Source organism: Vombatus ursinus, unplaced genomic scaffold (assembly GCF_900497805.2).
Source record: "Vombatus ursinus unplaced genomic scaffold, bare-nosed wombat genome assembly UNPS02009918.1, whole genome shotgun sequence".
NCBI lineage: Eukaryota > Metazoa > Chordata > Mammalia > Diprotodontia > Vombatidae > Vombatus > Vombatus ursinus.
In genome coordinates this window covers 3,373,095-3,395,782 of record NW_020949696.1, presented here as the reverse complement: position 1 = coordinate 3,395,782, position 22,688 = coordinate 3,373,095, and the positions used below count along the sequence as shown (strand labels likewise).

Below are 22,688 nucleotides of genomic sequence, written 5' to 3'. Positions count from 1 at the left end.
GGGCACTGATTCGGAAAGGCAGGACAGACCTTGTTTTTTTGTTTTTTCTTGTTGTTGTTGGTTTTTGTTTTTGTTTTTGTTTTTTTTTTACCTTTTTACAAATGAAGAGTTCAAAACTCAGAGGAATAAAGTGACTTCCCTAAGGTCAGACAGGTGGTGAAGTCGGGTTCTAATCAAAACAATATATGTTAAATACCTAGTATGTGCAAGCTCCCGTGGTGAGCTCACAGCTGATTGGCCTGGGAGGGGATGGAGTGCTGGGAGGCCTTTGGGGGTGGGACGGAGCCCTAGAGGCCTTTAGGATGGATGGCTAATGAGACCAGCTGGCCTTCCTCCTCCAGGCCCAAACAAAAGCATCATAAAGTCTCTAGGCCTCCTGTTGCCCAGCAACGGTCAGTCCCTAGAAGTTCCTTCCAGGGCTCAGGACGCACTGCCTCCTCCTAAAACAAAAGCCCCAGGGACCAGGGGCTGCAGTTCTGCCTGGGAGGATGCTAGCCTCCATTCCAGTGGGCTGAGGGCAGAGTCACACTCTCTGGGTTGAGGCTGTGGACAGAGGCTCTTCCCTGGTCCTGGGAACCATCCTGGCCAATTCACCTCCAAATCTCAGCTCTGCTTGTTATTCAGTTGTGTCTGACTCTTTGTGACCCCATGAACCATACTGTCCATGGGATTTTCTTGGCAAAGATATTGGAGTGGTTTGTCATTTCCTTCTCCAGCTCATTTTACAGATGAGAAAACCGAGGCAAGCAGGGTTAAGTGACTTGCCCAGGGTCCCACAGCTAGTGAATATCTGAGGCTGGATTTGAACTCGGGTCTTGAGCTCTATCCACTGAGCAACCCAGCTGCCCACTGCCTCCCTTTGTGAGCTTGGACAAATCATTTGACCTTAGGTCTGTGCTTTTGTTCCTGCTTCTGTAAAATGAGGGAGTTAGACCCCATGATCCTTCTGTGTTCCCTTTTAGCTCTAAATGTGATGATCCCAAATCAACAAGTACTGAACTCCTACCATTCAGTTTAATGAGTATTTATATAGGAATGTCTAGATATATGTCAGATGTCTGGAGGCTTAGTTCTGGGGCCTGGGAATACGAAGACAGATGAGGCACATGCCCAGATCTGTGCCAGGTCCTGTTGGGAAGGAGGGGGTTGAGAAAGGAGGGGATTTAGAGCAGTTTTCTCCTTTGTAAAATGAGGGGGGTAGGCAGGGCCTACACATATGCTGGTTGAATTGAATGGAATTGAGTAGCAAGATTCCTAAGGTACTTTTCAAATCAAATAATGATGGTCCTGTGATCGTAGGTGCCAGGCCCTTCTGGGGAGTTTCTGCCCTAGAGGAGACCTCAGTCTGACTGGGGAGATGAGTCCCTTACAAGTGCTGTTAGGTACCTCATGATCATTAGAGAATGAATCAATGAGTAAATGAAGGAATAAAAAAAGCAATGATTAAGTACTTACTATTTGCCCAGCATATACAAAATGTAAGAGTCTTACCCTCAAGGAATTTACTTCTTGGAGAAGATGGTTCATTTAGGGGAGTCCTAGCCAGGCAATATCTAGGTGGCACAGTGCATAAAGTGCCAGGCTTGGAATCAGGAAGACCTGAGTTGAAATCCAACCTCAGATACGTCCTAGCTGTGTGACCCTGGGCAAGTCATTTTACCCTGTTTGCCTAGTTCCTTATCTGTAAAATGAACCGGAGAAGGAAATGGCAAATCATTCCAGTGTCTCTGCTAAGAAAACTCCAAATGGGGTCATAGAGAGTCACACACGACTGAAATGACTCAACACCAGCAGCCAGGGAGAGGTATTTTGGTCTGAGGAGTAACCAGTGGTGAGTCATAGGGTGATAGATAGCTGCATTCTCTCCAGGAAAGGTAGGGTCGAATAATCAGAATTCTCAGAGCTGGAGGTAGAAGAGCTAGGCTGGGCTGGGGGAAGGTAAGAAGAGCATGGCAGGAGAATGACAGCCCATTGTGATCCAGGCTAAGCTAGATATGATGAATTCTCACCAATCAGGAGCACTAGGCCCCTGGATATGAGGTGGAGTGTTGGGTCAGAGGAAGAGAGTGTGGATCAGACAGGATGGATGGGGTCAACAGGAACTCTGGAGTGCTCAGGAAGGGGGCAGGCCAGTGTTGATTGGACTGCAGGAGGTATGGGGCACAGTGTAGGTTTACACTTGAGTGTAATCTGAGAAGACTTCCTGAAGGAGGAAGCATTACTTGGTCTTAGCTAGAAGTATATAATGTTTGCCTCAGTTTCTTCATCTGTAAAATGATCTGGAGAAGGAACTGGCAAACCACTCCAGTGTCTCTGCCAAGAAAACCCCAAATGGGGTCATAGAGAGTTGGACACAACTGAAATGACTGAATAACAACATATAGTAAGTGCTTAATACATGGTTTTTCATTAATTGATTGATTCATTCTAATGAACTCATTATGTATTATTGTGTATGACAGTTATCTGTGTTTGTGCCTTATTTCTCTTGAGCTCCATGAGGCAAGGACAAAGTCTTATCAAACCCTTCTATCTCCCCCAGTGCCTACCACATTTGTTGAATGACTGAATAAATGAATGAGATAGCAAAGTCAGGATTTGAACCCAGGTCCTCTGACACCAAATCCAAGTCCTCTTCATGCTATATGAACTACCTCTCCACTTCCCCCCCTGCACCTTGATATAACCTGGCTAGAATAGGGACATGGGACCTCTGACAAATTGACTTGTCCTCTTGTCCTTGGCAGACCTTTGCGGAAGAGACACTTCGGACACTCTGCTTAGCCAGCAAAGAAGTGGAGGAAGAAGTCTACCAAGAATGGAGCCAGAGGTACCACGACGCCAGTGTCCTGCTGCAGAACCGGGCCCAAGGCCTGGATGCAGTGTATGAGGACATGGAAAAAGATCTTAACGTAGGTGGGGGTGGGGGAGGTAGGGGTGGGGGTGGGGGTGGGATGCAAGTGGGGTAGGGCCCAACATTGAGACCCAGCCTCAGGCATCGAGCCTGAAGAATAGGGTTCTAGAGGCAGGAGGAACAGCTCAGAGCTGGAAGAAACTAGGAAACCGAGAACAGAGAACATAGAATATGATGTCAGAGCTTGGAGGGCCCTAGAAGATAAAATACTAGAGCCAGGATGGACCTTAGATCACAGAATGTCAAGGTTAGCAGAGATCTTAGAACGCTGAATGAGCTAATTAGGTAGTGACTTAGAACACCACAAATTAACATTGTCTATGTTGTATTGTATTTTTATTTGTTAAACATTTCCCAATTACATTTTAATCTGATTTGGGAAAGAAACCCAGGAGTTTTTCTGGTCACTTGGAGTGACACCTCTGCCTTAAAACATAAAATACAGAATAACAGAGCTAGGAGGGCCCTTAGGATGCAGGATGGCAGAGCAGGAAGGGCCCTTAGAAAAAAGAACATGGAATGTCGGATCTGGGAGGATCCTTAGAATAGAGAAGAAAAAGGAATGTTGGAGCTGGGAGGGACCTTAGAGATCATTTTGCCTACCTTGTATATTTTAGGGATGAGGAAACTTGGGCCCAAAGAAGAGAGGAGACCTTTAATTCCTATTGCTTCCTTTCCTCTTTGCCCAACCTGGCTCTATGTAGGATTGGGGGTGGCATCTCGTCAAGGGAAGGATTTGAACTCAAAGCCCCTTTCTTTCCTCCATCCTCCAGCTCTTGGGAGCCACAGCTATTGAGGACAAGCTGCAGGATGGTGTGCCTGACACCATCCATCTCCTCAAGAAAGGGAATATAAAAGTGTGGGTACTGACCGGAGACAAACAAGGTGGGTCCTTGTGGGTGTCAGGTCCAAAGGCAGGGCTAGTCTTACCTGGAAACTTGGGAAGGGTGCTCACCCCACGGGGTAGAGTGAGGTACACTGGAGAAGCCTTCCCTCTGCCCGACTCCAAAATCTTTTGTCCAGAAATACCGGGTTTAAATCCTACCCCTCCTTAGTGGTGCTGTGCTGCTTTGGATTGGGCCTTAACCTCTCTGGCAAAGAGACTGAAGGGCTTGGTGTCCCATCTGGGGAGGTGAGGCCCTAAGAATGAACACTTGAGTGGGAATGAGTTTAGCAGAGGATTTGTTTTTTCATCTGACAGGATAAACTTGGGGAATCACAGACCCTTCAAAATGGAAATAGGTGCAATCTTAGGTCCTTAGAAGCTTTAGGAATGTAGGATCTTAGCTCTATAGATTATTAAATTCATAGAACTGCATGACTTTATGACCAGATAGTGTTAGAACCTGAGTCCTAGAACTGAGAACCCCTTAATACCCTTGGAACCATTTGACTTCTAGAAACCTTGGAACCCCTTGACCCCTAGAATGTTTAGTATCCTTGGAATTTTTAGACCTTGGAATTATTAAGCCCTTTAGACCCTTTATACCCATAGTACCCTTGGAATCATTAGGCTCTTAGAACCCTTAGAGTCTAAGGATTGGGAACTTTAAAACCCTACAAACCATTGGACCTTTAGATTTATAGGATATTTGAAACTTTGAATCTTAGAGATGGAAGGGACCTTTGACTGCATTTAGTCCCAGAATCACAGAATGTCAGAGTGGGAAGGGATGGCCAAAGGCATCTACTCTCACCTGTATCTGAACAGGAATCCCCTCTATTACACACCTGTCCGGTGGCCATCGATAGTTACTCTGCTGTGGCCACAGGAAGCTCACTACCTCCCAAGAAAGCTTCCATTCCACTTTGGGCTAGCTCGAATTGTTAGGAGGTTTTTCTTTACTCCAAGTTGAAATATCTGCTTCTCTGTAATCTCTCCGAGGCCAAGTTGAAATTGAATCTTTCAAATATTTGAAGACCCCTATCACATCTCTTCCTTTTCCCTTCAAAATTTTCCTGGCAGTTCTTTCCTTCACCAGGTTAAACACATTCAGTTCTTTCAATTAATCTCTGTAAGACCTAGCCTCCATTGGGCAGCTGAGTAGTGTAGTGGGTAGAGTGCTGGGTCTGGAGTCAGGAAGATCTAAATTCAAATCCAGTCTCAGATAGTTACTAGCTGTGTGACCCTGGGCAAGTCACTTAACCCATTATTTGCCTCAGTTTTTTCACCTGTAAATAATGGGGATAATAACAGTACCTATTTTACCTGTGAGGATCAAATGAGAAAATATTTATAAAGAGCTTAGTACAGTGCCTGGCACATAAGAGATGCTTGGTAAATAAATACTTGTTCTCTCCCTTCCCATCCTGGCCACCCTACCCAATTTAACCCCGTTCTTCCAAAAATGTATCACCTGGAATTGCACACAGGATTCTAAATATGGATCTGACCAGGGTCAAGTGCCCATGGTCACTTTCTTTATTTTGAACCACTTGCCTGGAATTCTTAGAATTGTAAGCCTAAGTTCTCTGGCTGTCCTGCCAAGTGGTCTGACCCTATTGTTTTACAGATGGGAAAACTGTGACTCAGGACTGGGGGAGTGACTTTTTTAAGGACTCCCATCAACTCAATGGCATAGCTGGAGCTGGAAACCTACCTGGACCCCAAGTCCCAGGTTCTTTCCACTTCATGTGCCCTACCGACACCTTCCAGGCCTCCATGGTCTTTGGACTCAATCCCCTCTCCCTAAAACCTCCTCTTTGGAAGATTTCTGCGTCTCTAATAGAACTCCAGGCAGCTAGGTGGCAGAGTGGATAAAGTACCAAGTTTGAAGTCAGGAAGACCTGAGTTCAAATCTAGCCTCAGATACTTAATAGCTGTCTGAGCCTGGGCAAGTCACCTAACCCTGTTTGCCTTAGTTTTCTCATCTGTAAAATGAGCTAGAGAATGGCAAACCACTCTAGTATCACTGCCAAGAAAATCCCAAAGAGTCAGCCACTGACACAAATGATCAACAACAAGGACAAATGAACTTCAGGCCTTGGGCTCCCTCTCAATGGTATTTGTATTTGAAGGTGTGTCACTAATGAGAGGAAGAAATTCTGGGAAAACATTTCTGGCTTCAGTGAGCAGGTAAGACTAGGAATTTGTGAGGGTGGGGACTTCCCCTGGGTTTCTGAAGTCCTCCAATAAAGATCCCCAAACCTGTAGCCTTGGACGGTGAGAAATGAATAACAGAATAATGACAGAACCATGTGAGAGACCCTGTGGGGTCTCCAGGTATAGAACCATACACTCATCACCAGAAAGGACCTCCAAAGATGTCTAGGACAACTCCTAGACAGTTGTTCTAGTTGTCCTAGGACAACTCATTGCCTCAACTACATTTCCAACGATTTGTCTTCCAGCCTCTTCTTGAACACCTCCAAATGAAGAGCTTACTACTTCCCAAGCCAGCTCACTCTATTGCTGAGCATCTCTGATCCTTAGGACGTCCTTCCTTAGGTTGAAAGAAAACCTACTGGTCCTAGTCAAGATCATTAGAGTAGTTCTAGTATTTGCTGTTGTTCAGTCCTATCCACCTCTCTGTGATCCCATTTGGAGTTTTCTTGGCAGAGATACTGGAGTGGTTTGCCATTTCCTTCTCCAGCTCATTTTCCAGATGAGGAAACAGGGTGAAGTGACCTGCCCAGAGTCAACACAACCAAATTTGAATTCAGGCCTCCTGACTGTAGGCCCGGTGCTCTACCTACTGTGCCCCCTAGTTGCCCTGGAAGGAATCTTAGAGATCTTTAATTCAACTCCTTTATTTTCTTGATGAAAGAGGTTCAGTGATTTGTCTTTTTTTTTTTTAATTTTTAGGCAATTGGGGTTAAGTGCAGTGACTTGTCTTAAGTCCTGCATGGAGTAAATAGCAGAGCTTGGAAGTTAGTCTATGTTTTATTTGTTTTTTTTTTCTCCAAATGCAAATACTCTTTCTATCATATCAAGTTGCCCTTTGGGGCCAAGCAGGAAAAACAGAATCTCTCTTCCATGTGACAGCTCTTCTCAAATTAGAATATGGTGATCATGGCTTCCTTAACTCTTTTCCTTGGACAAACATCCTCAATTCCTTTAACTGCTCCTTGCATAGCCTGGTTTAATGTCCCCTTATTATCATGCTCTTCCTCTTCCTGGCATACTCTTGGAGTGCCTTTTGAATCCTCAAAGATTCACTGACATCCAGTAGAATTTTAATGTTAAAGACATTGAATTGTCTTTACATCTATAAAAAAAACCAACATGTATTAAGCACCTAGTATGTTCAATTGTTGTTCAGTTGTGTCTGACTCTTTGTGACTTCATTTGGGGTTTTCTTGGCAGAGATATGGGAGTGGTTTACCATTTCCTTCTCCCACTTATTATAGACAAGGAAACAGGGCAAACTGGGTGAAGTGACTTGCCCAGGGTCACACAGCTAGTAAGTGTCCTGAGGACAGATTTGAACTCAAGAAGATGAGTCTTCCTGACTTAAAGCCCAGCACTGAACAACAGTAACAATAACAATGTATCAGGCCCCTTGCTAGGCAGTAGAAATACAAGAACAAAAAATGAAAGGATCCGAGACCAATTACACTATCTACCAATTATCTACCAGTAGGTATGTGTAGACTAAATGTATCCAGAATGGATACAAAATAAATGCCAGGGGGTTTAGGAGAGTGGGTACTAGCAATTGGTGGGGCATCATGCAGCAGGTGATGCTTGAACTGAGTCTTGCAGGAAGAGGGGAGATTCTGTGAGGTAAAGGGGAGGAGGGAAGGCTTATCAGGCATGAAGGACAGCCAGGGCAAAGGTAGAGAGACGAGATGGAGCACTGTGAGTGAGAAACAGAGAAAAGGACAGTATGGCTGCACTGAAGAGTGTATGAGGAGGAGTCATAGATAATGAGTTTGGAAAGATGGGTTGGGGCCAGCTTGTGAAGGACTTTGAAAGTGAAACTTGTGATATTTATATCTTATCTAAGAGGCAATAGGGGATTTGATGTGTGTATGGGTGGTATTTAGCTATTTTGAGTCAAACTAAGCTTCTGCTCCAAGACGGAGGGACAGTTTGGGCTGGAGGAACTCCAGAGCTGACATTGATAGTCAGATTTAAGTTTTGGAAACTTTAGGGAAGGAACTTCTTTGATTCCCAGAACTACCCTGTGAGGCAGATACTCCAGGTGTCCTTAACCCATTTTGCAGATGAGCAAACTGAGGTTTGTGGGTCTCACTGATTGTCAGTATCAGAGGTGGAATTTGAACCCAAGTTGAAGAAAGGTAAGACCTTTAGGTGGCAAGATATTCAGTGAAGGCCTCCTGGAGGAGGTGAGCCTTAAAGTACAGATAGAACTTGGCAAGGAGGGGGAATGAACACCTACTATGTGCCAGGCACTGTGCTAAGTGCTAGGGATACAAAAAGAGGCAAAAGACAGTCCCTGCCCTCAAGGAGCTTACAATCTAATGGGGGAGACTAAGCAAAGAAAGATGTATGAACAAGCTCTCGACAGGGTAAATTAGAAATAATTAGCAGAGGGAAGGCACTAGACTTAAGAGGGGTTGGGGAAGGCTTCCTGGAGAAGGTGGGATTTTATTTTAGTTTTTGGGAAAACCCATTTTCTTCTTTTCTTTCTTTATTTTTTTTCATAATTTATTTTTAGTTTTCAACATTCACTTCCACAAACTTTTGAGTTTTAAATTTTTCTCCCCCTTCCTTCCTACCTCCCTCCCATAGAGGGCGTGCAATATGATATAGGCTATACATTTACATTCCTATTAAACATATTTTCACATTAGTCATGTTATAAGGAAGAATTAGAAACAATAGGAGGAACCACAAGAAAGAGGAAACAAAACAAAACAGAAGGAGAAAAAAAACAAAAGAGCAAATAGTATGCTTCGATCTGCTTTCAGACACCATAGTTCTTTCTCTGGATGTGGATAGCATTTTCCATCATGACACTTTTGGAGATGTCTTAGATCCTTGCATTGCTGAGAAGAGCTAAGTCTATCGAAGTTAGTCATATCACAACACAGAAAGAGCTGCTATTAATATTTTTGTACATGTGGGTCCTTTTCCCATTTTTATGATCTCTTTGGGATACAGCCCTAGAAGTGCTATTGCTGGGTCAAAGGGTATGGTATGCACATTTTTTTATAGCCCTATGGGCATAGTTCCAAATTGCTCTCCAAAATGGTTGGATCAGTTCACAACTCCACCAACAATGTATTAATGTTCCAATTTTTCCACATCAAGAAGGTGGGATTTTAGTTGGAACTTGCAGGAGCCAGGGAGGTCAGTAGGTAGAGCTGAGGAGGGAACGCTTTGCAGGCATGGGGGACATCCAGGGAAAATGCCCAATTGGGAGATAGAGGGTTTTGTTCAAGGAACAGCGATGTTAGAGAATGTTGGAGCTGGATGGGATCTTGGGGACCATGCCCTAGGCCACAGAGGTAGTCAGTAATATGACTGGGATTTGAACCCAGAACCTCTGACTCCAAATTTGTTTTTTCTACTATCCTACATCATCCTCATGTCAGGGATATAGGGAAATGAAGATTTATTGGGAATGGGAGGAAGCTGGAAAGGCAGAGTGGGACAAGGTCTTGGAGGACCTCAGATTCCAGAGTAAGAAGTTGGGACTTTATCCAGCAGCCCTTGGGAACTATGGAAGCTGTTAGAGTGAGATACTTCACATCTCTACCACCCTCAGGTCATTCTCCAGTGCCTGCCCTGCTCCCAGCTTCTGAGAAACATTGGTCTCCAAGGGAGGCAGCCTTGTGTTACGCAAAGTCCGTGGGATTTGGAGTCAAGAGATTTGAGCTTCACATCCCAGCTCTACCCCTGACTTCCTCCTCTGTGAAGGGAGAAGGTTAGACCAGAAGATCTCTGAGATGCCTTCTGGCTCTAATGTTCTGGCATTCCATGACCAGACTGAATTCTCACCATAAGATAGGCAGGGGATTCTCCTCTACTTTACAGACGAGGGAACTGAGGCCCAGAGAAGGCTTGGTAGAATTTGAAGGCACGTGGAACAATTACTTAGTGTGGCAAAAAACATAGTAGGAAGAAGACAGGACCTGGGTTCAAATCTGGCTTTTCTACTAGAGGTACTACCTTGAGCAAGTCGCTTAATTCTCTGGGCCTCAGTTTCTTCATCTGTAACACAAGGGGGTTATACTAAGATCATCTCTTTAATCCTGCCTTAGGGGCCCAGAGTTTAGATGAGGGATTCCAGGACTTCCCAGAGGCTCTTTTGTCCTTCTCCCCTCCCCAACACCTCTCCCCATTTTCCATTCCAATCTTTTTTGGCTGATGCCTGGGAGAAAGGAAGGAAGGAATAAAAGAAACAAACACTTATTAAGTACCTACTATGTGCCAGGCACTGTGCTAAGCACTTTGCAAATATTTCTCATTTGATCCTCATAAAAACCCTGAGAAGTAGGTATTATTGTTATTATCCCATTTTACAGTTGAGGGAGCTGAGGCAGACAGAGGTTAAGTCACTTACTCCGGGGTCACACAACTAGTATCTGAAGCTGAATTTGAATTCAGCCCAGTATTCTTATCCACTGGAATTATACCATGAGAGCTTCATTTCTTTAGCTTTACTGAGACATTGTTTGTCAGTTAAAATGCCACCACTATCCCCTTCCTCCAAAGTCCCTAAAGGGACTGTTCTCTAACCATCCTCCCATCCTCCCTGTCATTTTCTCCTCAACATGGGTGAATTTCACAATTCCCTTTTTTCAGGGTAGGCTTCTCTAGACGGATGGAGGGAAGCTTCGGAATATTAGTGAAAGGTGTGCTGGATTTGGAATCAGGAAATTTGTACAGAGTCCTGGCACTCTCCAGGCTGCAGTTTGCACATTTTTGCTCAGGCCCCTTATACTTGTGAGAGGCGAAGGACCATGGAAAGGCAGGTACCTGAAGGGTGACTTCTCCATCTGACTGGGCCAGCCCTGATGGAAACAGTCTGGTGTGAGTGCGTGTGTGTGTGTATGTGTGTGTGTGTGTGTGTGTGTGTGTGTGTGTGTGTGTACTGGGTCATTTACTTCTGAGAAATTGTAGATTAATCTGGCTTTTATTTTCCTGGCTGAGACCCAGTTTATGGGTGCGTATTTGGATAGAAAATGTCTCTCTCTTTTCCTGGGAAAGATAACCATTCTGGGTTATAGGTACAGGCCCCAAGAAGATAATCTGCCAGGGTTGTGCCAAAATAATGGTATTGCCATTTTCTAGGAGGGCCTTCCAGCTTACAGAGCCTTTTTCCCACAGTAACTTTGTAAGGTGGGTGGTACGATGGGAAGAACACTGGATCTGGAGTGAGAGAACCTGGATTAGAATCCCAGCTCTGTGCTATCAAGAGCCCTTGTGTGACCCTGGGCAAGTCACTTACCTTTCTAGGCCTCAGCTTTTTTTAATCTGTAGAGTGAGAGTTTTGAGTAATGGTCCTAGAAAACTGATAATAAAGTAGATTTCCTTCCTGTTGGCAGAGAGGTGGGGGAATGCTTCAGCAGAACGATGTCAGATGAAGTCACTGTATTAAGTGATTGTGGTTAACTGATGATCGGGTGAACTGCCTACAGAACTGGGCATGCTCCATGGGGAGTGACCCATGCTATGGCCCCATGATAAAGGTCATTCTATGTCAAAAAGGATTAACAACTGTGCCAGGAAAAGCTAGACTCTGTGGGAGGTGCTACAGTCCATCACATCACCCCTGTCAACTTTGGAGGGAGAGGAGATTGGGTTACTTTTTTCCAGAAATGATTGTGATATAAAATGAGAGGGCTGGGTAGGGGTGTGCCAGAGCTAACTCACGTTGGCTTTAGGAGAGCCGATTGTTAAAATTTCAACTTGAGTATTTTCACCTTGTAAATGGATACACAAAATCAGGACTTATTTTATTGTTTTGTTGGTTGTCTATACTTTTCAAAAAGTAATGGAGAAAATGTTAATGTTAATTAAACCCTAAAGTGGGTCTTATACCTCCCCACCAGGAGCCAGCCGGTTGTTAAATATTTATCAGCATACCTCTGGGGCTGGGCAAGAATATCTTTAAGGTTTCTTCCAGCTCTAAATCTGAACAACCTTTGAGAAAGGCTTATTGTCCCCATTTTACAGATGAGGAAACTGAGGTTCAGAGTATAGTGGAAATCATGCTACATTTGGAATCAAAGGACCTGAAAACAACTCTGTCAGTTAGTACCATAGTACCTGTGTGACCCTAGGCAAGTTCTTTCCCCTCTCTGGGCCTCTGTTTTCTCATCTGTAAAATGAAAGGGTTAGACTATATAGGTCTATAAGGCTCTTTCTAGCTCTAAATCTCTGATCTCAAGTGAATTTTCCTGTGTCACACAGCTTGGCATTGGAAAGATGATCCTGCAAATTAATAATGAAATAATTATGAATGTTATTATTAGGAATAATTAATTAGGGATGTATTGTAAAACAGTTATGTGGTCTTTTATTAGTAGACAAGTAAGGTTATTGCTAATAACAACAATAGAGATAACCTGTAGAGAGCACCTAGAGAAAGCATTATTCATTATGCACATTAAAGCGCACATATTTATATAGTGCTTTACATTTTAGATGTATTCCCTCATTGGAACCTCACCACACCCCCTGCCCAGTAGGTGCTGTTATTATCTCCACTTTCCAGATGCTCAGTCACACAGCTAGTAAGTGGCTCAGGTGGGAGGTGAACACAGGTAATTCCAAAGCCAGGACTGTATGTGGTGTGCCTCAGTGCCTTATTTGATGCCAAATCCAGTTCTTACGATGCCCACTCTCCCAAGCTGGCAGCCACCACTGCTTCAATAAGGGATGGTCTAGCAAGTTGGAAGGACCCCCAGAAAGGAGGTGTTTTGGCAGGGGTGGGACATGGAGACTGCCTGGTACAAGGGGAGCCCTCTCTTTTGCAGAGACTGCTGTGAACATTGGGTTTGCCTGCCGACTGTTATCTGATGATATGGAGATTCTGGAGGAGAAGGAAATCTAGTAAGCAGTGGGGGCAGGGAGAGCACCCTGGGGAGAGTGGTGGGAGGGAGCAGTTATCCTGGGGAACAGAATTGCCTGCCAGGGTGTCAACGGTGATGAGCAAATCCTTTCTTCTGGCTGTAGGGGAATCTTACACCTGCCAAATGCATTCACACTTCGTTTCCAAATGCTACTTCTGGGAGCTGGGCAGGGCAGGTGCTATTAGATTTCAAGGGCCCTTTCTACTCTATTCTTATAATCCTATAATCCAATTTTAAATCCTGATTCTACAGAAGGAGTCTTAAGACTGAGGAGGTTAAATAATTTGTCATACAGTGAGAAGCAATTAGAACTCATGTCTCCTGATTTCCAGACCCTGGGCTGCTTCCATTAGACTCCATGACTTCTAAACATATGGACTTTAAACAGAGACCATAGAATGCCAGGGCTGAGAGGGACCCTAGAACCTAGAGATTGTTAGAACTGGAAGAGGCTTTAGAACATAGAATGTTCAAGTTGGAAGGGGTCTTAGAAGAGAGTGTCAGAGCTGGTAGGGCTTAGAATACAGAATGCCACAGCTAGAAGGGACCTTAGAAGAGAGAATGTCAGAGCTGGAAGAAGGGACTTAGAACACAGTATGTTAGAAGGAGGAAGGGCCCTTAGAACACAGAATGTCAGGGTTGGGAGAGCTCTTAGAACATAGAATGTCAGAGCTGGGAGGGCCCTTAGAACATAGAATGTCAGGGCTGGAAAGGCCCTTAGAATATAGAACGTCAGAGCTGGAGAGCTACCTTAGAGATATTTTTTTAGTCTAATCTCTCTATTTTGTAGCAGAGGAAATGTGACTTGTCCAAGGTCACACATCGAACTATGGGCTTCCCCAGAGCTTTGAGGCTATGGCATTTTTGGGTGGGAAGGGGCTGTAGTCCTGTCTGGGCCTCTGACACTGGCTGTAGCTGGTCCTATCTGGGATGATTCAGTCCCATTTGACCAGTGAGGAGAGGGGTGCTATCTGTCTCTGCAGTGGGGTGCTCGAGGCATATTGGGAGAGCAACAACAACCTGAGAGGTGTTCGAGACTCTGGTCCAAAGCTTCAGCAGCAACAGAGCAAAATGGCCCTGGTGGTCACTGGAGACTTCCTGGTAAGTGTCAATCCCCACTCACCACCATGGAAGACTCCGAGGAGAGGGAGGGCAGGATGGAATATGGAAGAGGGATGGACCCTCCATTGCCCGTCCCAGGGCCTGGCCATACCTGATGATCTCCAGGTAGGGAGATTTTGTCTCCCAGACCACTTTGGGGAAGGTTCCTTAAGCTGCAGCAGAGAAACTTGATGCAGGGGGCACTTAGCAATGAACAGGATGGCAGTACGAATGGGGCCCTCGGTTCAAATTTTGCCTTTCATGCTTTACTACCTGCATACCTTTGGGTGAATCATTTTACCTCCCAAGCTTACCTCAGTTTCCTTATCTGTAAAATGAAGGGCTTGGGCTAGATGCCCTTTGGGGTTCTAGATCATTGATCTGTGATCCTATGTTTATTTCTATGGCGATGTGTAAATTTAGGTATATGTAACTGTCCATATGTGAGTGCATTGGGTGAATAAGTGTGTGGAAGTCCAGACTATAAAGTTCATGAGGGCAGGGACTGTCTCATCGATACTATACCCCCTTTTATTAAGGGGATTTACTTATTAAATTATTTATATTAAATAAATATAATATTATTTATTAAATCCTTTTATTAAGGGGATTTGTTCTGTGAAGTTTGGATTCAGTCAAAGGGCCACACTTGAGGGCCTAGAGGACCATATGTGGCCTTGAGGCCGAAGGTTCCCCACCCCTATTAGAACTTTCCTCCTCTCCCATCGGGCAGACATTACCATCTTCATCTTACAGAGGACATTGGGGCTCAAAGAGGCTAGATCTTGAACAAAGCTAGTTAGCGAGTCAATGACAGAGCTGGAGTGAGCATTGTCCCCTTTCTCCTGGCTCCCTACAGGACAAGCTGCTGCCCCGGGCAGGGGAGGCACAGTCCTGGACAAAGAAGCACAGTTTGCTGACCCGCATGGGGTGGCACTATGGAGCTCAGCAGGTTCAGGAGGACCTGGCAAGCCGGCGGGAGCGAGCCTTTGTGGATCTGGCCTCCAAGTGCCAGGCTGTCATCTGCTGCCGCGTGACCCCCAAGCAGAAGGCCCTTATCGTCCAGCTGGTCAAGAAGTACCAGCAAGTGATCACACTGGCCATTGGGGATGGTGCCAATGATGTTAACATGATCAAGAGTGAGCAGCCACATGGGACAGAGTGTCTTTGGAATGGTGGGGGAGGGAGTCAAGGGCAGCCACCAGGCCACTTGAGAGGAGGGGTCCATATGGAATTCTGGGATCTGGGGACCACTGCCAGCTGTGTGCTGCCTCTGTTGAGGGGCAGATTCTAGGTGTGGCCCTGGATGGGGAGATTTCAGTTGTGGCCCTGGAGGACAGGAGTCAGTACTGGACTATGGCGGGGAGGAGTTGGTGTTGAAATTGGGAGAGGGAAGGGATCCAGTGGTCCAGGGTTCCAGCTGTGGCTCATGGTGCAGGGGATTCCAGCTGTTGCCTAGGGGCAAGCAGATGCCCTCATGGATGATGACCTGAGTTCAAATCTCTCCTTAGATATTTACTGCCTGTGTGACTCTGGGAAAGTCACTTAACCTCTCTCTGCCTCACTTTCCTCATCTGATTGACCTGTGAAATGGGGATAATAATAGCATCTCCCTCCTAGAGTTGTTGTAAAGATCAAATCAAGTGAGATAATATATGCAAACCTTCAATGATGATATAGTTGCTAGTAATGATGCTGCTGCTGCTGATAATGATGGGGTAGGCGCTCCAGGTATTGCTCATAGTGGCAGGACTACTACCTAAGGGAGGCCAGATAACTTGTCCAAAGCTAGCTAGTGAATTGATGGCAGAACTGGAGGGAGGACTGGCCCCCCTCTCCTCCTTCCCTACTTAGAGTCAGAGGCACAAATTTAGGGTTGGAGTCCAAGGTGGAGGCACTGGGGGAAGGGAGAAGAAGATTGGGGTTTCCAGTTATGGTCCTGGGGGGGTGGAATGTGAAGATGCTTCAGCCCCCCCACCCCCAACCTGACGCTGTTTCTGTGTCGGGACAGCTGCGGACATCGGGGTGGGGATCAGTGGACAGGAGGGCATGCAGGCAGTCCAGTGCAGTGACTATGCCTTGGCCCAGTTCGCCTACCTACAGCGGCTGCTTCTGGTGCATGGGCGTTGGTCTTACCTCCGTATCTGCAAGTTTCTTCGTTACTTTTTCTACAAGACTTTTGCCAGCATGATGGTTCAGATCTGGTTCGCTTTCTACAGTGGCTTCACAGCTCAGGTGCATGGTGGGATAGGGGTGGGGGAAGGATCCCTGTGGGACGGGCTTTCTTCACCTTTCCCCTCCCGCTACCAGAACCTCCCCCAGCTACTCCTCCTTCCCATGACCTAGGGATTTTAGCTACCCACCTAGAAGGGACTTCAGAAGCTATGCATTACAATGCCCTCATTTTATGGATGAAGAAATTGAGGCCCAGGGAGTTTCAATGATGTGCTGTTTTAGAGAGGGAGAGACAAAGTCCCCAAGAGGGAAATCCTCAGGCTTAAGGCAACAAATGGCAGAGCTGCAATTCTAGCGGGACCCTCTGGCTCTGAATCTATTCCCTTCTCTAAGTCCCCCCTCTCTCTCCTACATCCCTGTGTCCCGGTCCTCTCAGACAATACAGCCACCTCTGGGGTGGAGGTTGGGAACAGCTGTTTCACCATGGCCCGGACAGAGCAGGGTCTGTGACCTAGCTCCTTAGAACACCATGGCCAAGTCTGGGGAAATGGGATAGGGACCACTTTCTGTGGGCTCGAGTCTAGACAGTCAAAAACCTTTTAGGTCTCTTGTCCCAACAGTGTCTCTCCCTTCCCCCTTTCCCTTCCTCTTAATGCTTTCATTTCCTTTTCTCTTTCCATCCTGTCTCTCCCTCTCCCCTCTTTCTGACGTTTGTCATTACTCTATAATTTTTAATGACAAGACAGATTCCCCACCCCCACCCCCTTTGCCTTTTGTGAATGAACTAAATAGTCCTTCAGCTGTGCAGTTCCCCCTCCCCCTGCCCCCAGGCATCTCTTCTAGCTAAGTCCTTTAACTTCTCTTGGTATTAGGTCAAGGAGTCTACTAGAATCTTTTTTGACTTTCAAAGTATACTTCTGTTGGGGGTGTGACCAAGTCAGCTCAGTCAAGTTAAATTGAGCTGGAAGGGACAGTTAGGCCCATTTTAGTTCACTCCTGCATTTCACATATGAAGAGGCAGAGAGTTCCAGAAAAGAAAAGTGACCTGCCCCAAGGTCACCAGGTAGCAAAGCAGGAGGGCCAGGATTTGAACCTGCTACTTTGGGATAGCTTTCATTGTTAGGAAGTTTTTCTCTCATGCCAAGCCCCACTCACATTGCCCTTTGGAGATAAATTACAAATTTTTGTTGTTGTCCAGTTGTATTTGAGTCTTCATGACCCCATTAGGGGTTTTCTTGGCAAAGATACTGTAGTGGTTTGTTATTTCCTTCTCCAGCTCATTTTACAGATGAGGAAACTGAGGCAAATGGAGTTAAGTGACCTGCCTGGGGTCACATAGCTAGTAAGTGTCTGAGGCTGGATTTGAAGTCGCTAAGATGAGTCTTCCTGACTTCAAGCCCAGTGGTCTATTCACTTCACCACCTAGCTGCCCCAAACTATAAGTAGTCCTTTAAATACTTGAAGACAGCTATCCCATACATCCTCCCTCTGCTCTCCAGGCAACTCTTCTAGCTAAACACACCCATTTCCTTTTTTAAAAATTTATTTCAAGAATTTATTATTTATTTTTGATGTTCTTTTTTTGTTTGTTTTGAATTCCAAATTTTCCCCCTCTCTCTAATCCCTTCCTTACCCACTGAGAAGGCAAGCAATATGATATTACTCCTATATCTTTTAGCTGATTTTTACAGGGCTTGATCTTCAGTGCCTTTTACCATTTTGACTTCCTTCTGAACCTGTTCCAGTTTATCAATGTCCTTTTTAAAATGTGACATCCACGCCTAAACACAATAAATACTCTAGGTGTGATGTGACCAGGGCAGAGTACAGGGAGGGCTTATCACCTCTTTCATTCTGGACTCCATGCATCTCAGTGTATCCTAGGGCCACAAAGCTTATTTGGTGCCATCGATTCATTCCTGCTGGCATTCCACTAACATCCCTAGACCTTCCTTCAGATGATCTGTCTGGCAGCCACGCCTCCCTTATCCTATACTTGTGACATTGCCCTTTTGGAACCCAAGAGTTCGACTATGTTTATTAGATCCCGGCTCATTGTTCTGGCCTCTTGACATTTGTCTGAATTCAAACTCTAGCATTGAGCATGAGAGCAATCCCTCCCAATTTTGTGTCACCTGCAAATTTGATAAGCATGCTATCTTTGCCTTTGTCCAAGTCATTGATAAAAATGTTGAATAGGAGAGGACCAAGGACAGGGTCTTATGGAATCTGTGTACTCTAAGAGACAGCCTTCCTCCAGCTTGGCATTGACACATTAAGAATCATTTTGGGGGCAGCTAGGTGGCCCAGTGGATAGCGCACCAGTCCTGGATTCAGGAGGACCTGAGTTCAAATCCGGCCTCAGACACATAACACTTACTAGCTGTGTGACTTTGGGCAAGTCACTTAACCCCATTGCCTAGCCAAAAAAAAAAAAAAAGAAAAGAAAAAGAATCATTTCGGAGGTCTGGTCTAAAGCCTAAATATAGTATCAACTATCCCAATCTTATCCACAAGGAGATCATGAAAAATTCCCCCTAATTCTTTCCTGAAATCCAAGGATTCAGAAGCTTCTTTTGATTTACCAATCTTACAGAAGAGCAAAGGAGATTTTTTTTCTGCCATGATTTGCTCTTGACGAGCCCATGCTGGCTGCTTCCTTTTCTAAGTGTTCCTTTTAATAATACATTCTAGAATTTTCCCAAGAACTTATCCATCTTCTTCTACCTTGGTGAAATGTATATTTCAAGCTGACATGTATGGAACAATCTTTGAAGTTGTAAAAGTGTAAGGTCCAATCAGGGACGTTTTTCTCTGTAATTAATCTTGGCTTGTCCTTAGATAGCCATCTATCAGGACATTCCTTTTCTAATCTCTTCCCTTAGCAAAGCAAATCTTCTTCAAAAAGTACATAGCTCTGGGATTCTAGGTCAGCTTGGAGCCAACACATGAAGTTCTTTAGCATAAAGAAGAAGGTTTTCCAACTTTAACATATAAGAATAAAAGCTGGGGCAGCTAGGTGGCACAGTGGATAGAGTACCAGCCCTGAAGTCAGGAGGACCTGAGTTCAAATCAGGCCTCAGACCAAACACTTGACATTTAGTAGCTGTGTGACCCTGGGCAAGTCACTTAACCCCAATTGCCTAAAAAAAAAAGAATAAAAGCTAGTTGCTGCTGGCTTCATTTTCATGAACATCAACTCCCAGCAGAACCAACCATGTGCAACATGTCTGAATGTAGACTGAAACTAATTTAATGACATCCTCCCTTTCCTTTCCCTTCTTCCCTCCTCCATCTTCTTTTCTCTTTGATTTCCCTGCCTGTCCCTTGTTGTTCTAACTTCCTCTCTCCCTCTGCAGCCACTATATGAAGGTTGGTTCCTGGCTCTCTACAATATCTTCTATACAGCCTATCCTGTACTCTCCATGGGCCTTCTAGAGCAGGTAAACCCTCCCCACTCTTGCCTCTTTCCTCTCTACCTTTAGGGTCTCAGGGGATCCCTGGAAAAGGGGTGGGTATTAGCAAGAGGATTCCACATGGGTTTTCTGCTTAAGATGAAGGTGTCACACGCAAAAGGAGTCCCAGGCAAATCAGCACAATTCCAGAACAATGTAAAGTAATAGGGAGGAAAGTACCAACTTGTTCCTTGCTAGAGTTGCTGCTGTTGTCTTAACCTTTTGTGGGGAGTGATTTCTAGGGGTTAACCCTTTGTGAGTTGCCTCTGAATACACCCTTTGGTCTTCCCCTCCAACATTCACGGGTGGTAGTGCTGGAGGGGGCTCCACCTTCTACCAGTGCTGAGATCGAGCACCTCTTCTCCCTTTCACAACCAAGGATATGAGTGCCAAGAAATGCTTGGAGTTCCCTGAGTTTTATAGTGTGGGGCAGAAGGACCAACTCTTCAACTATCGGGTCTTCTTTGTGGCTCTGGCCCATGGCACTGCTGCATCCCTGGTGAATTTCTATGTGGCTTTGTGGGCCTTCGATGACATGGCTGGACCTGGAGGCATCTGTGATTATCAGTCCTTTGCTGTCACTGTGGCCACATCTGCCTTACTCACGGTCATTGCTGAGGTGAGCCTCCTCTCCCTGCTCTATTGGGATGGTATTCCAGAGTAGCTCACCAGATCTCCATTTTGCCCTCAGACTTGTCCTAAATTCCAATCCTGGTCCTACTCATCCCACAGAATTTGAGAATTGGAAGGACTTCAGTGCTCGTGTGGTCTAACCCCCCACTATGACATACTTAACAAGTGGTCATCCAGCCTTGACCCTTCCTCCAAGTGGCCTTCACTCAAATCTCTGCTAGGGAAGAACAGAATTGATGCTCCTTCCTCTCTCATCATGTATGTTCCCCAGAGGTAGACTGTGGTTTCTTCTCTTCCTCTCCAACTTACACATTCAGGCATTCATTCATTCATTCATTCATTTATTCATTCATTCATTAGACAAACAGTTACTGAGCATGGATGGTGTTTACAGGCACTGTGCTAAGTGTTAGGGATGTAAAGGGATAAGTTTAGATTCTCCTTTTAAGTAGCTTAAATTGAAACGGGGAGAAAGATACATATACAAATAACTCTGATGTAAGGGAAAGGGAGGTCATTCCAGAGGATAGATCCAGGCCAGGGGTGGGGAACCTGTGGCCTCAAGGCCACATGTGGCCCTCTAGGTCCTTGGATGCAGCCTTTAGACTGAGTCCAAGTTTTAAAGAACAAATCCTTTTATGAAGGGGATTTGTTCTGTGAAGTTTAGATTCAGTCAAAGGGCTGAACTTGAGGACCTAGAGGGCCACATGTGGCCTCGAGGCCGAAGGTTCCCCACCCCTGATCCAGGCAAATTGCTGTGATAAATCTGAAGATGGAAAGATCATTTTTATCAATGACTTGGTAAAGGTATAGATGGCACTTTTTATCAAATCTGAGGGGAAGCTAACACAATAGGTGATAAAGTCAGGATCCAGTAAGAGCTTGACAGGCTAGTATATTTTTTTTTTCAGATCTAATATGATTAAATTCAGGAGGGATAAATGTAAAGGTTTTGGGTTCAAAGAATCAATTTCACCTATAAAGCTGGGGACAGGAGAAGAGACAGAGGGAGTACACAAGTACACAAGAACTGTTGTCAAGTATCTGAAGGATGGGTCACGTGGAAGAGCAATTAGACTGGGGTGGCTTGACCCCAGGTGGTGGGATTGGAAGCAGTAGGTGTAAATTATAAAGACGTAGATTGAGGCAAAACTTCCTGACAATCAGAGCTATCTAGAATAGGGATATTGCATATCTCCAAGCAAAAGAAGATCCCTCGTCAGGTTTTGTACCTGAGAGGGGGTGTGTGTGTGTGTGTGTGTGTGTGTGTGTGTGTGTGTGTGTGATGTAGGTCAGTTTAGGTGGTCTCTGAAATCCATGTGAGCCCAGATTCTCTGATTTTCATCTGGGGCATGGGTGGGGAACCTGCAGCCTAGAGGCCACATGTCATCTGGAGGCTGAGGGTTCCCCACGGCTGATCTGAGGGATTCAAAGTCATGGCATCTGGGGAGGTTTCATGAAGGAGGTGGCATCTGAGTTGGACCATGAAGGAAAGGAAGGTATTCATCAGAAGGAAATGGGGGAGAGAATTGGAGAGTCCATTTTGGTTGTGGGGGAAGATGAAAGCAAAGGCAGGGAAACAGGAGAGGGCGAGAGGATAATGGAGGATTGAGAGCTCTGTCCTGGTTAGCGTGAACAATAAATCCCCTAAAGTGGTTGAATTATTTGAATTTGTACCACATATTTCCATTGAGATGGAACCAAGGCCCCTATTTTGTGTAATTATAATTTCAAATAGTGGAAATTTTAAGGCATGCAACCACTTCAGAGGATTCATTGTACTGTTACAGCTGGGCAGGAACCAAGATTATGTGAAAGGGGAGCAGTTTGTTATGATACTGGAAAGGGAGCAGAGCCTCATCGTGGAGGGCCTCGAAGGCCAGGAACAAGAGTGTCTATTTGCCTGTTAGGCAATGGGGATGGTGGAAAAAAGGTTTTTCAATAGAAAATTGATCTCATCAGAGTGGTGCGCTAAGGAGATAACCCATTTAAGCTGTGAAGGATGGACTGGAGAAAGGAGAGCATGGAAGCAGAGTGACCAGTTAGGGAGCTGGTACAACAGTGTAAGTTGTGGCGAGCCTGGACTAGGCTGGCTACAGAGGAGGGTGGGGGAGGGAAACAGGGCATATGAGACATTACAAAGGCAGCCTCATCAGGGCTTGACAACTGAAGGGATCTCATAAGATTGAGGTTTTGAAAGAAACTGGGCAGTCATCCCTTAGAACATAGAAAATGAGATGTCAGAACTAGATGGGAGCTTAGAACATAGAAACTCAGAGCTGGAAGGGAACCTTAGAATGTATAATGTCTGAGCTGGGAAAGTCCTGAGAGCCTAGAACCTAATGTCAGAGCTGGGAGGGGCCTTAGAACCTAGAATGTTAGAACTTGGAACAGAATGTCAGAGCTGGGGAGGACCTCAG

At 45.3% G+C, this 22,688-nt stretch overlaps 1 protein-coding gene across 2 annotated transcripts in view; it reads left to right on the top strand.

Moving 5' to 3' along the window:
* Nucleotides 1-22,688, top strand: part of ATP8B3 (ATPase phospholipid transporting 8B3) — an 81,425-nt gene that overhangs the window by 54,913 nt on the left and 3,824 nt on the right. For both annotated transcript variants that reach the window (XM_027853214.1, XM_027853213.1), the window contains exons 18-25: nucleotides 2,748-2,912; nucleotides 3,688-3,799; nucleotides 12,809-12,884; nucleotides 13,888-14,005; nucleotides 14,865-15,144; nucleotides 16,017-16,240; nucleotides 19,540-19,623; nucleotides 20,015-20,254. In XM_027853214.1, coding sequence (XP_027709015.1) covers nucleotides 2,748-2,912; nucleotides 3,688-3,799; nucleotides 12,809-12,884; nucleotides 13,888-14,005; nucleotides 14,865-15,144; nucleotides 16,017-16,240; nucleotides 19,540-19,623; nucleotides 20,015-20,254 — 1,299 coding nt within the window. The remainder of the gene's footprint in view (nucleotides 1-2,747; nucleotides 2,913-3,687; nucleotides 3,800-12,808; nucleotides 12,885-13,887; nucleotides 14,006-14,864; nucleotides 15,145-16,016; nucleotides 16,241-19,539; nucleotides 19,624-20,014; nucleotides 20,255-22,688) is intronic.